Source organism: Oncorhynchus mykiss, chromosome 2 (assembly GCF_013265735.2).
Source record: "Oncorhynchus mykiss isolate Arlee chromosome 2, USDA_OmykA_1.1, whole genome shotgun sequence".
Taxonomy (NCBI): domain Eukaryota; kingdom Metazoa; phylum Chordata; class Actinopteri; order Salmoniformes; family Salmonidae; genus Oncorhynchus; species Oncorhynchus mykiss.
This window is the reverse complement of record NC_048566.1, coordinates 97,163,516-97,181,911: the sequence shown is the minus strand read 5'-3', so window position 1 is coordinate 97,181,911 and position 18,396 is coordinate 97,163,516. Positions and strand designations below refer to the sequence as shown.

Below are 18,396 nucleotides of genomic sequence, written 5' to 3'. Positions count from 1 at the left end.
GTAACGATGTACACATGGTTAATGTACAAAAGGGAATATAAATAAACATAAATATGGGTTGTATTTACAATGGTGTTTGTTCTTCACTGGTTGCCCTTTTCTCGTGGCAACAGGTCACAAATCTTGCTGCTGTGATGGCACACTGTGGAATTTCACCCAGTAGATATGGGAGTTTTTCAAATTTGGGGTTTGTTTTCAAATTCTTTGTGGATCTGTGTAATCTGAGGGAAATATGTGTCTCTAATATGGTCATACATTGGGCAGGAGGTTAGGAAGTGCAGCTCAGTTTCCACCTCATTTTGTGGGCAGTGAGCACATAGCCTGTCTTCTCTTGAGAGCCAGATCTGCCTACGGCGGCCTTTCTCAATGGCAAGGCTATGCTCACTGAGTCTGTGTTCTGCCACTGTGTACTCTCTGTTAGGGCCAAATAGCATTCTAGTTTGCTCTGTTTTTTTGTTAATTCTTTCCAATGTGTCAAGTCATTATCTTTTTGTTTTCTCATGATTTGGGTGGGTCTAATTGTGTTGCTGTCCTGGGGCTCTGTGGGGTCTGTTTGTGTTTGAGAACCAGCTTGCTTAGGGGACTCCAGGTTCATCTCTCTGTAGGTGATGGCTTTGTTATGGAAGGTTTGGGAATCACTTCCTTTTAGGTGGTTGTAGAATTTAACGGCTCTTTTCTGGATTTTGATCATTAGTGGGTATCGGCCTAATTCTGCTCTGCATGCGTTATTTGGTGTTCTACGTGGTACACGAGGATATTTTAGCAGAATTCTGTATATCAGAGTCTCAATTTGGTGTTTGTCCCATTTTGTGAATTCTTGGTTGGTGAGCAGACCCCAGACCTCACAATCATAGAGGGCAATATGACTGATTCAAGTATTTTTAGTTCTATAACTGATTCTAACTGTATGTCAAATTTGATGTTCCTTTTGATGGCAAAGAAGGCCCTTCTTGCCTTGTCTCTCAGATCGTTCACAGATTTGTGGAAGTTACCTGTGGCGCTGATGTTTAGGCCAAGGAATTTATAGTTTTTTGTGTGCTCTAGGGCAATGGTGTCTAGATGGAATTTGTATTTGTGGTCCTGGTGACTGGACCTTTTTTGGAACGCCATTATTTTGGTGTTACTGAGATTTACTGTCAGGGCCCAGGTCTGGCAGAATCTGTGCAGAATATCTAAGGGCTGATGTAGGCCCTACTTGGTTGGGGACAGAGGCATGATACCGTCAGCAAACAGTAGACATTTGACATCAGATTCTAGTAGGTTGAGGCCGGGTGCTGCAGACTTTTCTAGTGCCCGCGACAATTTGTTAATGTATACAGTGCCTTGCGAAAGTATTCGGCCCCCTTGAACTTTGCGACCTTTTGCCACATTTCAGGCTTCAAACATAAAGATATAAAACTGTATTTTTTTGTGAAGAATCAACAACAAGTGGGACACAATCATGAAGTGGAACGACATTTATTGGATATTTCAAACTTTTTTAACAAATCAAAAACTGAAAAATTGGCCGTGCAAAATTAAGCTGTGGGGCTTAAGCTGCATACCTGTCTCACCCCACAGCACTGTGGAAAGAAACGTGTGTGTTTTGCCAATTTTAACAGTACACTTGTTGTTTGTGTACATGGATTTCATAATGTCGTATGTTTTACCCCCAACACCACTTTCCATCAATTTGTATAGCAGACCCTCATGCCAAATTGAGTCGAAGGCTTTTTGAAATCAACAAAGCATGAGAAGACTTTGCCTTTGTTTAGGTTTGTTTGTTTGTCAATTAGGGTGTGCAGGGTGAATACATGGTCTGTCCTACGATAATTTGGTTAAAAGACAATTTGACATTTGCTCAGTACGTTGTTTTCACTGAGGAAATGTACGAGTCTGCTGTTAAAGATAATGCAGAGGATTTTCCCTAAGGTTGCTTTTGACGCATATCCCCCAGTAGTTATTGGGGTCAAATTTGTCTCCACTTTTGTGGATTGGGGTGATCAGTCCTTGGTGACAAATATTGGGGAAGATGCCAGAGCTAAGGATGATGTTAAAGAGTTTTTGTATAGCCAATTGGAATTTGTTGTCTGTATATTTGATCATTTCATTGAGGATACCATACTCCCTCTCTCTCCCTCTCTCCCTCTCCTCCACCCCTCCCTGCCTCCCTCCCTGCCTCCCTCTCTCCCTTTCCTCCACTCCCTCCCTGCCTCTCTCTCTCTCTCCCTCTCTCCCTCTCCTCCACTCCCTCCCTGCCTCCCTCCCTGCCTCCCTCTCTCCCTCTCTCCTCCACTCCCTCCCTGCCTCCCTCCATGCCTCCCTCTCCTCCACTCCCTCCCTGCCTCCCTCTCTCTCTCCTATCATGGCAATGAATGATTTAGTAGGACCTGGAAAGCCACCCAACAGCCCGTGGCAGATAGAGATTTTAGACACATTGTATTTTATTTTTCATGTCCATCACACATCTGTGATGCAGAACAGGCTGCAGTGTACTCCCTCCCTTTCTCTCTTTCTTTCTTTCTCTCTTTCTTTCTCTCCCTCTTTCTCTCCCTCTATCCCTCTCTGTCTGTCTGTCTGTCTGTCTGTCTGTCTGTCTGTCTGTCTGTCTGTCTGTCTGTCTGTCTCTGTCTCTGTTTCTGTCTCTGTCTCTGTCTCTCTCTCATTCTCATTCTCTTGTATGTATTTATCTCCCTCTCAATCATCTCAAACACACAGAGAAATAAACCAGTGTGTCTGCATGGCCCTGTTTGTACTCATAAATATGAAAGGAACACACAGTGCTGTGTATGCAGGAGGTTAGGCCCTGTGGAGAATGGGAGAGGTGGGGGGTTAGCCCGCTCTCTCCATTAGTGAACTCTGACCTCTAACATCTTACCCCCTCTATCCTCTCTCCCCAATGAGCTAAGAGGGGTGCACTCTAGCACCTCTATCCCTCCACCCCTCCCTTCTCCACTCACCCTTTAAAGTAGGGCCTTCACAGCATGCATCAGCAGTCCCGCTCTCTCCTCTCCTCCCTTCCTCCCCTATTCTCCTCTCTCCTCTCGTCTCCTCTCTTCTCCTCTCCTCTCCTCTCCTCTCCTCTCCTCTCCCCTCTTCTCCTCTCTTCTCCCCTTTTCTCCCCTCTTCTCCTCTCCCCTCCTCTTCTCTTCTCTTCTCTTCTCGTCTCCTCTCCCCTCTTCTCCTCTCTTCTCCTCTCTTCTTCTCTCCCCTCATGTCCCCTCTTCTCCTCTCCCCTCTTCTCCTCTCCTCTCTTCTCCTCTCGTTTCCCCCCCCCCCTCTCCTCCTTTCCTCTCCCCACTTCTCCTCTCTCTATCCGCATGTCTGCCTGGACAGCCGACTGCTAAGCAGATCATTTATACCGTGACACTCTTTAGACGATAATGTCTACATGGCTAGGAGGGAGGGAGGTGAGGGAAAGAGAGAGGGAGAGAGGGAGGGAGGGAGGTGAGGGAAAGAGAGAGGGAGCGAGGGAGGGTTTCAACAATGCTGGGCCTGGTCATGGGGGAGAAAGGAAGGATGAGTCTGGGGGAATTGAATTGATGCAGAAACAGCCAACGTGTTATTTTGCATTCTGCCTGATCGCAACCCCTCTCTAATGCTCAGGATGGTGTTAATACACAGAGTCATGAAGTATCACTGTGCTAACTATCCTCCCCTCCCTCCCTCCCTCCCTCCCTCCCTCCCTCCCTCTCTCCCTCTCTCTCTACTCTCTCTCTCTGTGTTAATGTGTGTGTGTGTGTGTGTGTGTGTCTCTCTCTAGGTTCAGGCTCCTGTCGGTTCAGTTACTCCGACCCCAGCATCATTGTGTCGTTCAGTCTAAACAAGAATAACGGCTCAGATGACTGGATCACCCTGGAGAAGATCCGGTCTCTCTCTCTCTTTCATCATCCCTTTCTCTCTCCCTCCCTCCATCCATACCTATTGAACATTGACATCTGTCTCCCCTTCCTCTCTCTCTCTGTCTCTCTCTCTCTCTCTCTCTTCCATCATCCCTTTCTCTCTCCCTCCCTCCATCCATACCTATTGACATTGACATCTGTCTCCCCTTCCTCTCTCTCTCTCTCTCTCTTGCTTTCTCTCTCGGTCTCTTCTTCCCTCTCTCTCTCTCTTTCTCTTGCTTTCTCTCTCTCTCTTTCTCTTGTTTTCTCTCTCTCTTGATCTCTTCTTCCCTCTCTCTCTCGCTCTCTCCTTCTCTTGTTTTCTTTCTCTCTCTCTCTCTCTCTCTCTCTCTCTCTTCTTCCCTCTCTCTCACACTCTCATTTTCTCTCTACATCCTGTCCTTCTCACACAGACATCCATTTATCTCTCTCTCCACCTTCCCCTCCACCTCTTCATACCCCCTCCCCCCCCCCCCCTCTCTCTTCACCTCCTCCTCCCCTCTCCATTCTTTTCTCCCAAGTTGAGACATAACTTGATGAAAATGTCTGGTCATTAACTCCCAAGTTGAGACATAACTTGATGATAATGTCTGGTCATTAACTCCCAAGTTGAGATATAACTTGATGATAATGTCTTGTCATTAACTCCCAAGTTGAGATGATAATGTCTGGTCATTAACTCCCAAGTTGAGACATAACTTGCTGATAATGTCTGGTCATTAACTCCCAAGTTGAGACATAACTTGATGATAATGTCTGGTCATTAACTCCTAAGTTGAGACATAACTTGATGATAATGTCTGGTCATTATTAACTCCCAAGTTGAGACATAACTTGATGATAATGTCTGGTCATTATTAACTCCCAAGTTGAGACATAACTTGATGATAATGTCTGGTCATTATTAACTCCCAAGTTGAGACATAACTTGATGATAATGTCTGGTCATTAACTCCCAGCTCCGTGTTTATTTCATGTTCTGCTTTAGTATAAAAACACAAAGAAACAACTCCCCAGCAACCAACACACACTTACTCTATCCTTCCCCCCACCCCACAGAGCTCCTACTAACAGCAGTACGGTAGTCCATCTCCTACCCCTGCCGGTGCGCTCCAAGAGGGATGGGGTGCGTGTACGGTGGTCCCAGGAGGCCCCCCGGGGGCCCGAGGGCTATGAGTCGTGCTGGGGCCTGGATAACATACTGCTGGTCAACGCTGCTCACAGACCCCCCCTGATGGAGGATAACCTGGACCCCCCCGACACAGCCAACTGGCTCTTCTTCCCTGGAGCCACCGTTAAGGTACCGTATCCTTCTTCTTCTTCTTCCTCTTCTTCCTCTTCTTCAGGGTTTAATGGCAGTTTGCAAACCAGGTTTTTAGGTGAGTTACTGCCAAGGTAATCACATTACCCTCATCAAGCTTACTGCATTGTCGGAACTAGAAGCAGAAGCATTTCGCTACACTCGCATTAACATCTGCTAACCATGTGAATGTGACAAATACATTTGATTTGATTTGATTTTGATTTAACAAGGGTCAGGAGTTTTTACCACCGAAAAACGTATGCTTTGTGACCTTGTTATATTCTATACTGTAATCATCTGTACAGTAACAGGGTTTAACCCTGTTATATTCTATACTGTAATCATCTGTACAGTAACAGGTTTTAACCCTGTTATATTCTATACTGTAATCATCTGTACAGTAACAGGGTTTAACCCTGTTATATTCTATACTGTAATCATCTGTACAGTAACAGGGTTTAACCCTGTTATATTCTATACTGTAATCATCTGTACAGTAACAGGGTTTAACCCTGTTATATTCTATACTGTAATCATCTGTACAGTAACAGGGTTTAACCTTGTTATATTCTATACTGTAATCATCTGTACAGTAACAGGGTTTAACCCTGTTAAAATGTATCCTGCTTTAGTTCAATGTATCCAACACATGACTTCGTTCTTTCCCAGCATGCCTGTCAGTCAGAGGGCAACGCCCTGTATTTCCATGGCAACAACGAGGAGGGCGTGGGCCACTCCTTCGCCTCCACCCGAGACATCGACCTCCACCGAGAGGAGGGGCGGAGCTACTGGGAGGAGGACTTTGAAAGCACGCCCACCAAGTGAGTCATAATGACGTCGCCATCATTAATTACCTGTTACTTTTATTTCTGATTCTCATCCGTATTGTTTTTAAACTGCATTGTTGGTTAGGGGCTCGTAAGTCAGCATTTCACTGTAAGGTCTACACCTGTTCGGCACATGTGACAAATAACATTTGATTTGAAATGATTTGGTCATCATCATCACCCCCAACGCCCTTTCTCTCTCTTGCTATATCTATCCCTAGTTATAACCCTAGCAGTATCCCTAGCTATGTCCCTAGCTATGTCCTTAGCTATATCCTTAGCTATATCCCTAGCTATATCCCTAGCTATATCCCTAGCTATATCCCTAGCTATATCCCGAGCTATATCCCGAGCTATATCCCGAGCTATATCCCGAGCTGTATCCCGAGCTGTATCCTTAGCTATATCCCTAGCTATAATCTTAGCTATATCCTTAGCTATATCCCTAGCTTTATCCCTAGCTATATCCCTAGCTATATCCCTAGCTGTATCCCTAGCTATATCCCTAGCTATATCCCTAGCTGTATCCCTAGCTATATCCCTAGCTGTATCCCTAGCTATATCCCTAGCTATATCCTTAGCTATCTCCCTAGCTGTATCCTTAGCTGTATCCCTAGCTGTATCCCTAGCTATATCCCTAGCTATATCCTTAGCTATATCCCTAGCTATATCCCTAGCTATATCCTTAGCTATATCCCTAGCTCTATCCTTAGCTGTATCCCTAGCTGTATCCCTAGCTGTATCCCTAGCTATATCCCTAGCTATATCCCTAGCTGTATCCCTAGCTGTATCCTTAGCTGTATCCCTAGCTATATCCTTAGCTATATCCCTAGCTGTATCACTAGCTATATCCCTAGCTGTATCCCTAGCTGTATCCCTAGCTATATCCCTAGCTATATCCCTAGCTGTATCCCTAGCTATATCCCTAACTATATCCTTAGCTATATCCCTAGCTGTATCCCTAGCTATATCCCTAGCTATATCCTTAGCTATATCCCTAGCTGTATCCTTAGCTGTATCCCTAGCTGTATCCCTAGCTATATCCCTAGCTATATCCCTAGCTATATCCCTAGCTGTATCCCTAGCTGTATCCCTAGCTGTATCCCTAGCTATATCCCTAGCTATATCCCTAGCTATATCCCTAGCTGTATCCCTAGCTATATCCCTAGCTATATCCCTAGCTATATCCTTAGGTTATATCCCTAGCTGTATCCCTAGCTATATCCCTAGCTATATCCCTAGCTATATCCCTAGCTATATCCTTAGGTTATATCCCTAGCTATATCCCTAGCTATATCCCTAGCTATATCCCTAGCTATATCCTTAGGTTATATCCCTAGCTATATCCCTAGCTGTATCCCTAGCTATATCCCTAGCTATATCCCTAGCTATATCCCTAGCTATATCCCTAGCTATATCCTTAGCTATATCCCTAGCTGTATCCTTAGCTGTATCCCTAGCTGTATCCCTAGCTATATCCCTAGCTATATCCCTAGCTATATCCCTAGCTATATCCCTAGCTATATCCCTAGCTATATCCTTAGGTTATATCCCTAGCTATATCCCTAGCTATATCCTTAGGTTATATCCCTAGATATATCCCTAGCTGTATCCCTAGCTATATCCCTAGCTATATCCTTAGCTATATCCCTAGCTGTATCCTTAGCTGTATCCCTAGCTGTATCCCTAGCTGTATCCCTAGCTATATCCCTAGCTATATCCCTAGCTATATCCCTAGCTGTATCCCTAGCTGTATCCCGATCCAAGATGGCGTAGCAGTGAAGACGGGTTTTGTTCGTGTCACGTGTATTTTTGTATTTTTCGTATTTATATTTCAACTTTATTTTCAATCTCCTTTCGATTTTTAATTTGATTATACCTTCCGGTAACCTGCCTCACCCAATTATTTTTTTTTTAAATTAACTTGAGAACACATTCTAGAACCTTCAGAAGCTAACCAGCTAATTAGCTACAAGCTGTTCATTAGTCATTGTTAGCCACTGCTAGCGGCTTTTACCTTCTGCACAGATACCAGCCCTGTTTTTTAGCCTGGATAATACTCGGCAGTCTACCAGTATCGGACTCTCTCTCCACAACAACGCCGGATTCCTGCCGTAATCCCTGGACCACTACTTCTGATCTTCACTCACAGCTTGCAGCTTGCTAGCTCACAGCTAGTTTGCACCCTCCGTGGCATCCAGTACCGAAGCTATCCCTGAGGCCCACCTCCCGGCCTACTCAGCTGTTCACCCGAACCCCACTCATACACGGCTAGATCCCAATACTCCACCGGATCCTTGCTGTAAAACTCTGGACCTTGACACCGGTTCACCGCTGCTACCGATTGGCTATAGTGGCTAACGCCACAGCCACGAAGCTAGCACCAGTTAGCCGTGAGCCAGGCGCATCTCCCGGCTAGCAAACTAAATTCTACAATACCTCTTTCGCCATCTGGCTCTGTGTGTAGTTAATCCGACCCTCTCTGCCAAGTCATCGCCATTTTACCTGCTGTTGTTGTGTTAGCTGATTAAATGTTGTTGTCTCACCTGTTGTTTTAGCTAGCTCTCCCAATCAACACCTGCGATTACTATATGCCTCGTTGTATGTCTCTCTCAAATGTCAATATGCCTTGTTGTTGTTCACTTGTTGTTCAGGTTAGTTATCATTGTTTTAGTTTACAATGGAGCCCCTAGTTCCACTCTTCATACCTCTGATACCTCCTTTGTCCCACCTCTCACACATGCGGTGACCTCACCCATTACAACCAGCATGTCCAGAGATACAACCTCTCTTATCATCACCCAGTGCCTGGGCTTACCTGCGCTGTACCCGCACCCCACCATACCCCTGTCTGCGGATTATAACCTGAATCTATTCTACCACGCCCAGAAATCTGTTCCTTTTATTCTTTGTCCCCAACGCTCCAGGCGACCAGTTTTGATAGCCTTTAGCCGCACCCTCATACTACTCCTCCTCTGTTCCTCGGGTGATGTGGAGGTAAACCCAGGCCCTGCATGTCCCCAGGCACCCTCATTTGTTAACTTCTGTGATCGAAAAAGCCTTGGTTTCATGCATGTCAACATCAGAAGCCTCCTCCCTTTTTGTTTTACTCACTGCTTTAGCACACTCAGCCAACCCTGATGTCCTTGCCGTGTCTGAATACTGGCTTAGGAAGGCCACCAATAATTCTAAGATTTCCATACCCAACTATAACATTTTCCGTCAAGATAGAACTACCAAAGGGGGCGGAGTTGCAGTCTACTGCAGAGATAGCCTGCAAAGTAATATCATACTCTCCAGGTCCTTACCCAAACAGTTCGAACTACTAATTTTAAAAATTACTCTCTCCAGAAATAAGTCTCTCACCGTTGCCACCTGCTACCGACCCCCCTCAGCTCCCAGCTGGGCCCTGGACACCATTTGTGAATTGATCGCCCCCCATCTAGCTTCAGAGTTTGTTCTGTTAGGTGACCTAAACTGGGATATGCTTAACACCCCGGCAGTCCTACAATCTAAGCTAGATGCCCTCAATCTCACGCAAATCATCAAGGAACCCACCAGGTACAACCCTAAATCTGTAAACAATGGCACCCTCATAGACGTTATCCTGACCAACTGGCCCTCCAAATACACCTCCGCTGTCTTCAATCAGGATCTCAGCGATCACTGCCTCATTGCCTGCATCCGCTACGGGTCCGCAGTCAAACGACCACCCCTCATCACTGTCAAACTCTCCCTTAAACACTTCTGCGAACAGGCCTTTCTAATCGACCTGCCCCGGGTATCCTGGAAGGATATTGACCTCATCCCGTCAGTTGAGGATGCCTGGTCATTCTTTAAAAGTAAGTTCCTCACCATCTTAGATAAGCATGCTCAGTTCAAAAAATGCAGAACTAAGAACAGATATAGCCCTTGGTTCACTCCAGACCTGACAGCCCTTGACCAGCATAAAAACATCCTGTGGCGGACTGCAATAGCGTCGAATAGTCCCCGCGATATGCAACTGTTCAGGGAAGTCAGGAACCAATACACGCAGTCAGTCAGGAAAGCAAAAGCCAGCTTTTTCAAGCAGAAATTTGCATCCTGTAGCTCTAACTCAAAAAAGTTCTGGGACACTGTAAAAATGGAGAACAAGAGCACCTCCTCCCAGCTGCCCACTGCACTGAGGCTAGGTAACACGGTCACCACTGATAAATTCATGATAATCATGATAACTTCAACAAGCATTTCTCAACAGCTGGTCATGCCTTCCTCTTGGCTACTCCTACCACGGCCAACAGCTTCCCCCCCCCCCAGCAGCTACCCGCCCAAGCCTCCCCAGCTTCTCCTTTACCCCATTCCAGATAGCAGATGTTCTGAAAGAGCTGCAAAACCTGAACCCGTACAAATCAGCTGGTCTTGACAATCTTGACACTCTATTTCTGAAACTATCTGCCGACATTGTCGCAACCCCTATTACCAGCCTGTTCAACCTCTCTTTCATATCGTCTGAGATCCCCAAGGATTGGAAAGCTGCCGCAGTCATCCCCCTCTTCAAAGGGAGAGACACCCTGGACCCAAACTGCTACAGACCTATATCCATCCTGCCCTGCCTATCTAAGGTCTTCGAAAGCCTAGTCAACAAACAGATCACTGACCATCTCGAATCCCACCGTACCTTCTCCGCTGTGCAATCTGGTTTCCGAGCCGGTCACGGGTGCACATCAGCCACGCTGAAGGTACTAAACGATATCATAACCGGCATCGATAAAAGACAGTACTGTGCAGCCGTCTTCATCGACCTTGCCAAGGCTTTCGACTCTGTCAATCACCATATTCTTATCGGCAGACTCAGCAGCCTCGGTTTTTCTAATGACTGTTCACCAACTACTTTGCAGACAGAGTTCAGTGTGTCAAATCGGAGGGCATGTTGTCCGGTCCTCTGGCAGTCTCTATGGGGGTGCCACAGGGTTCAATTCTCGGGCCGACTCATTTCTCTGTATATATCAATGATGTTGCTCTTGCTGCGGGCGATTCCCTGATCCACCTCTACGCAGACGACACCATTCTGTATACACACTGAACTCTAGTAAAACTGACTATCCTACCGATCCTCGACTTCGCCGATGTCATCTACAAAATAGCTTCCAATACTCTACTCAGCAAACTGGATGCAGTTTATCACAGTTTTGTTACTAAAGCACCTTATACCACCCACCACTGCGACCTGCATGCTCTAGTCGGCTGGTCCTCCCTACATATTCGTCGCTAGACCCACTGGCTCCAGGTCATCTACAAGTCCAGTTCACTGGTCACGATGGCAACACCCACCCGTAGCACGCGCTCCAGCAGGTGTATCTCACTGACCATCCCTAAAGCCAACACCTCATTTGGCCGCCTTTCCTTCCAGTTCTCTGCTGCCTGTGACTGGAACGAATTGCAAAAAATCGCTGAAGTTGGAGACTTATCTCCCTCACCAACTTTAAACATCTGCTATCTGAGCAGCTTATCGATCGCTGCAGCAGCTGTACATAGTCCATCGGTAAATAGCCCACCCAATTTACTTACCTCATCCCCATACTGTTTTTATTTATGAACTGTTCTGCTCTTTTGCGCACCAGTATCTCTACCTGCACATGACCATTTGATAATTTATCACTCCAATGTTAATTTGCTAAATTGTAATTATTTGCCTACCTCCTCATGCCTTTTGCACACAATGTATATAGACTTTTTTTTCTACTGTGTTATTGACTTGTTAATTGTTTACTCCATGTGTAACTCTGTGTTGTCTGTTCACACTGCAATGCTTTATCTTGGCCAGGTCGCAGTTGTAAATGAGAACTTGTTCTCAACTAGCCTACCTGGTTAAATAAAGGTGAAATAAAATAAATAAATAAAAAATCCTTAGCTGTATCCCTAGCTATATCCCATGCTACAGCGCCTTGCAAAAGTATTCATCCACCTTGGCGTTTGTCCGATTTTGTTGCATTACAACCTGTAAGTTAAATGGATTTTTGTTTGGATTTCATGTAATGGACATACACAAATTAGTCCAAATTGGTGAAGTGAAATGAAAAAAATAACATTTTTCAAAAAATGATTTAAAAAAAAACGGAAAAGTGGTGCGCACGCTGTATGTATTCACCCCCTTTTCTATAAAGCCCCTAAATAAGATATGGTGCCACCAATTACCTTCAGAGGTCTCATAATTAGTTAAATAAAGTCCACCTGTGTGCCATCTAAGTGTCACATGATCTCAGTATATATACACCTGTTCTGAAAGGTCCCAGAATCTGCAACACCACTAAGCAAGGGGCACCACCAAGCAAGTGGCACCATGAAGACCAAGGAGTTCTCCAAACAGGTCAGGGACAAAGTTGTGGAGAAGTACAGATCAGGGTTTGATTATAAAAAAATATCAGAAACTTTGAACATCCCACGGAAGAACACTAAATCCATTGTAAAAAAATGAAAGAATATGGCACCACAACAAACCTGCCAAGAGAGGAACCCCCAAAAACTCACAGACCAGGAAACGAGGGCATTAATCAGAGAGGCAAAAAAGAGACCAAAGATAACCCTGAAGGAGCTGCAAAGCTCCACAGTGGGGATTGGAGAATCTGTCCATAGGACCACTCTAAGCCGTACACTCCACAGAGCTGTGCTTTACGGAAGAGTGGCCAGAAAAAAGCCATTGCTTAAAGAAAAAAATAAGCGAACACACGTGGGAGACTCCCCAAACATATGGAAGAAGGTACTCTGGTCAGATGAGACTAAAATTTGGCTTTTTGGTCATCAAGGAAAACGCTACATCTGGCGCAACCCCAACACCTCTCATCACCCCGAGAACACCATCCCCACAGTGAAGCATGGTGGTGGCAGCATCATGCTGTGTGGGTGTTTTTCATCTGCAGGGACTGGGAAACTGGTCAGAATTGAATGAATGATGGATGGAGCTAAATACAGGGAAATCCTTGAAGGAAACCTGTTTCAGTCTTCCAGAGATTTGATACTGGGACGGAGGTTCACATTCCAGCAGGACAATGACCCTAAGCATACTGCTAAAGCAACACTCGAGTGGTTTAAGGGGAAACATTTAAATGTTTGGAATGGCCTACTCAAAGCCCAGACCTCAATCCAATTGAGAATCTGTGTTATGACTTAAAGATTGCTGTACACCAGCGGAACCCATCCAACTTGAAGGAGCTGGAGCAGTTTAGCCTTGAAGAATGGGCAAAATTTAGAGTGGCTAGATGAGAGAGAGAGATGGAAAGAAGCATGGAGAGAAGCATGGAGAGAGAGAGAGAGAGAAACAGAGAGAGAAAGAGAGAGAAAGAAATAGAGAGGAGAGAAAGAGAGAAGCACAGAGAGAGAGCGAGATGAAGAGAATTAGAGGCAGGGTTTGGAGAGTTATGGAGGATCTAAATGAGGACGTGATTAAGGAAGCCCCGTGCTCTCTGTGTATGTCAGTATGTTAACGAGAGGAGAACCGCAGGTTTATGTTCTTAACATGGGCAGTAATTGCATGCTATGACATCTCACACCTGTTAGGTAGTGTATGAGGACATGTTTTGTAGGCTAAGCAGGGAGAACCCCTCGCTCTCTATGTCACCACCTGTAGAGGCGCCTCATCCCAACAACCCTGTCGATGTGACAGGGATACTAAGGATAATACCTGACAGGAGAGGAGAGGAGAGGAGAGGAGAGGAGAGGAGAGGAGAGGAGAGGAGATACCCAGGGTGATTGTTAACTATTTTCAACGGGTGCCTCTTTCAGAGTCCATTGGTTATAACTTAGTGCACTTTTTCAGTGTCTGTAGTGAGGCGTTGTTCTGTCTGTGTAAAGTTTACTGCAGTACTAATATAACCCTTCTCTCTCTCTATCTTTCTATTTGTGTGTGTGTGTGCATGCGTGCCTATGTTTGTGTGTGTGTGTGTGTGCATGCGTGCCTATGTTTGTGTGTGCATGCGTGCCTATGTTTGTGTGTGTGTGTGCGTGTGCGTGTGTTTAGCTGGGACATCGAGGGAGCAGTGTATGGGACCCAGTGTGGAGAGATAGAGTCGGGCCTGGCCCTGGTGTTTGAGAGGGGTGGAGAGAGGAAGATGTGTACTCCTTACCTGGACACCACCTCCTTTGGAAACATCCGCTTCCACTTCACCATGGGTAAGAACCACCAGACCGCTACCCACGGGTACTTCCACTTCACCATGGGTAAGAACCACCAACACAGACCGCTAACCACGGGTGCTTCCACTTCACCATGGGTAAGGTAACCACCAACACAGACCGCTAACCACGGGTGCTTCCACTTCACCATGGGTAAGGTAACCACCAACACAGACCGTTACCCACGGGCGATTCCACTTCACCATGGGTAAGGTTACCACCAACACAGACCTCTACCCACGGGTGCTTCCACTTCACCATGGGTAAGGTTACCACCAACACAGACCATTACCCACGGGTGCTTCCACTTCACCATGGGTAAGGTAACCACCAACACAGACCGTTACCCACAGGTGCTTCCACTTCACCATGGGTAAGGTAACCACCAACACAGACCGTTACCCATGGGTGCTTCCACTTCACCATGGGTAAGGTAACCACCAACACAGAGCGTTACCCACAGGTGCTTCCACTTCACCATGGGTAACGTTACCACCAACACAGACCGTTACCCACGGGTGCTTCCACTTCACCATGGGTAAGAACCACCAACACAGACAGTTACCCACGGGTGCTTCCACTTCACCATGGGTAAGGTAACCACCAACACAGACCGTTATCCACGGGTCTTCCACTTCACCATGGGTAAGGTTACCACCAACACAGACCGTTATCCACGGGTGCTTCCACTTCACCATGGGTAAGGTAACCACCAACACAGAGCGTTACCCACAGGTGCTTCCACTTCACCATGGGTAAGGTTACCACCACCACAGACCGTTACCCACGGGTGCTTCCACTTCACCATGGGTAAGGTAACCACCAACACAGTTACCCGCGGGTCAAAAATTACCTTCTCCCCTCTCCTTACATTCACTGACGAGCTTCCATCATATTGGACAATACGTTCAGTCAGTGCAGATGAAGGGGAGGGACAAGGTTTTAGGAACAGTGGGGTTAACTGCCTTGTTCAGGGGAAGAATGACACATCTGTACCTTGTCAGATTCGATCTTGCAACCTTCCGGTTACAAGTCCAATAAGTCCAACTAACCTCAAGGCTACCTGCCGCCCCTCCACTCTAACCGCTAGACTACCTGCCGCACCTCCACTCTAACCGCTAGACTACCTGCCGCCCCTCCACTCTAACCGCTAGACTACCTGCCGCACCTCCACTCTAACCGCTAGACTACCTGCCGCCCCCCCACTCTAACCTCAAGGCTACCTGCCGCCCCCCCACTCTAACCTCAAGGCTACCTGCCGCCCCCCCACTCTAACCACTAGGCTACCTGCCGCCCCTCCACTCTAACCACTAGGCTACCTGCCATCCCTCCACTCTAACCACTAGGCTACCTGCCGCCCCTCCACTCTAACCACTAGGCTACCTGCCGTCCCTCCACTCTAACCACTAGGCTACCTGCCGCCCCCCCACTCTAACCTCAAGGCTACCTGCCGCCCCTCCACTCTAACCGCTAGGCTACCTGCCGCCCCCCCCACTCTAACCACTAGGCTACCTGCCATCCCTCCACTCTAACCACTAGGCTACCTGCCACCCCTCCACTCTAAACACTAGGCTACCTGCCATCCCTCCACTCTAACCACTAGGCTACCTGCCGCCCCTCCACTCTAACCACTAGGCTACCTGCCGTCCCTCCACTCTAACCACTAGGGTACCTGCCATCCCTCCACTCTAACCACTAGGCTACCTGCCGCCCCTCCACTCTAACCACTAGGCTACCCTGTTAGTCTTTTTCCAACCAAACATTTTCCCGACTGTCTGTGTTTTCCCGACTGTCTGTGTGTTTTCCTGCAGGTGGAGGAGAGTGTGACCCAGGAGAGTCCCATGAGAATGCTGTCATCTTGTTTGGGAGGTCAGAGGGGAGGAGAGACCACGTGCTGTTAGACACCCTGCCATACTCCTCCTACAAGGTGAGACCAAAACACACACACACACACACAGAGACCATGTGCTGTTGGACAATCTGCCAAACTATACAGACCTGCTCTGTCCTCTACACTATACAGACCTGCTCTGTCCTATATAGACCTGCTCTGTCCTCTACACAGACCTGCTCTGTCCTCTACTCTACACAGACCTGATCTGTCCTCTACTCTACACAGACCTGCTCTGTCCTCTACTCTACACAGACCTGCTCTGTCCTCTACTCTACACAGACCTGCTCTGTCCTCTACTCTACACAGACCTGCTCTGTCCTCTACACTAAACAACCCTGCTCTGTCCTCTACACTAAACAGACCTGCTCTGTCCTCTACACTAAACAACCCTGCTCTGTCCTCTACTCTACACAGACCTGCTCTGTCCTCTACTCTACACAGACCTGCTCTGTCCTCTACTCTACACAGACCTGCTCTGTCCTCTACTCTACACAGACCTGCTCTGTCCTCTACTCTACACAGACCTGCTCTGTCCTCTACACTAAACAACCCTGCTCTGTCCTCTACTCTACACAGACCTGCTCTGTCCTCTACTCTACACAGACCTGCTCTGTCCTCTACTCTAAACAGACCTGCTCTGTCCTCTACTCTAAACAGACCTGCTCTGTCCTCTACACTAAACAGACCTGCTCTATAATGTGATCTAGCTCTAGCTGTTCTGTTGATGTTTAGGAGAATATAAAATACGTTTATCCAGCCAACTCTGTTATTCCTCTACTGTGTTTCCTCTCCATCTTTCCCCCATATCTCTCCTATTTTTACCCCATCTCCCCTCTCCCAACCCTATCACTCCATCTTTCCCTCCCCCCTCTTCCTTCCTCTCCTTCCCCTCCTCCTTTCTCCCTCCTCCCCCCTATCCTCCTTTCTCCCTCCTCCCCCCTGTTCCTTCCTCCCCCCTCTTCCTTCCTCCCTCCTCCCTTCCTCCCCCTCTCTTCCTCCCCCTCCCCCCTCTTCCTTCCTCCCCCTCTTTTCCTCCCCCTCTCCCTCTCTTCCTTCCTCTCCTACTTCCCCCCCCTCTCTCCTTCCTCCCCCTCCTCTCCTCCGTCTTCCCCTAGAGTCCATCTGTAGTATCAGTAGCCCTACCTCCAGACCTCCAGACCCCTGTCACCCAGTTCTGTCTGGAGCAGCGGGCACACGGTGGTGCCAACCGTCATGTCTGGGCCGTAGACTTCATGCAGCTGCTGCCCGTTCTGCCTGCCACACACACCCACGTGGCCCAGTTCTCCATCAACCTGGGCTGTGGATCCTACCAGCCTGCCAACAGGTACAATACACCAGCACGATGCAAACCAATCAATACACCTTCTGTACTGTTGCCCTCAACAGCCAGCACGATGCAAACCAATCAATACACCTTCTGTACTGTTGCCCTCAACAGCCAGCACGATGCAAACCAATCAATACACCTTCTGTACTGTTGCCCTCAACAGCCAGCACGATGCAAACCAATCAATACACCTTCTGTACTGTTGCCCTCAACAGCCAGCACGATGCAAACCAATCAATACATTTTCTATTTGCACACATTTCATATTAATAGATTTTTTGCAATACTGACAATTCTTCCCCCATTTCTCAATACTGACAATTCTTCCCCCATTTCTCAATACTGACAGTTCTTCCCCCATTTCTCAATACTGACAATTCTTCCCCCATTTCTCAATACTGACAATTCTTCCCCCATTTCTCAATACTGACAGTTCTTCCCCCATTTCTCAATACTGACAATTCTTCCCCCATTTCTCAATACTGACAATTCTTCCCCCATTTCTCAATACTGACAATTCTTCCCCCATTTCTCTTATACTGACAGTTCTTCCCCCATTTCTCAATACTGACAATTCTTCCCCCATTTCTCAATACTGACAATTCTTCCCCCATTTCTCAATACTGACAATTCTTCCCCCATTTCTCTTATACTGACAATTCTTCCCCCATTTCTCAATACTGACAGTTCTTCCCCATTTCTCAATACTGACAATTCTTCCCCCATTTCTCAATATTGACAGTTCTTCCCCCATTTCTCAATACTGACAATTCTTCCCCCATTTCTCTTATACTGACAATTCTTCCCTCATTTCTCAATACTGACAATTCTTCCCCCATTTCTCTTATACTGACAATTCTTCCCCCATTTCTCTTATACTGACAATTCTTCCCCCATTTCTCAATACCGACAGTTCTTCCCCCAATTCTCAATACCGACAATTCTTCCCCCATTCCTCAATACTGACAGTTCTTCCCCCATTTCTCAATACTGACAATTCTTCCCCCATTTCTCAATACTGACAATTCTTCCCCCAT

The 18,396-nt window shown here is 46.9% G+C and overlaps 1 protein-coding gene across 1 annotated transcript in view; it reads left to right on the top strand.

Moving 5' to 3' along the window:
• The window catches only part of LOC110502515 (reelin-like), a 298,747-nt gene that overhangs the window by 206,042 nt on the left and 74,309 nt on the right, over window positions 1-18,396 (top strand). The window contains exons 9-14 of the mRNA XM_036960153.1: window positions 3,743-3,848; window positions 4,920-5,160; window positions 5,833-5,984; window positions 13,984-14,135; window positions 15,950-16,065; window positions 17,148-17,356. Of these exons, the coding sequence (XP_036816048.1) occupies window positions 3,743-3,848; window positions 4,920-5,160; window positions 5,833-5,984; window positions 13,984-14,135; window positions 15,950-16,065; window positions 17,148-17,356 (976 nt within the window). The remainder of the gene's footprint in view (window positions 1-3,742; window positions 3,849-4,919; window positions 5,161-5,832; window positions 5,985-13,983; window positions 14,136-15,949; window positions 16,066-17,147; window positions 17,357-18,396) is intronic.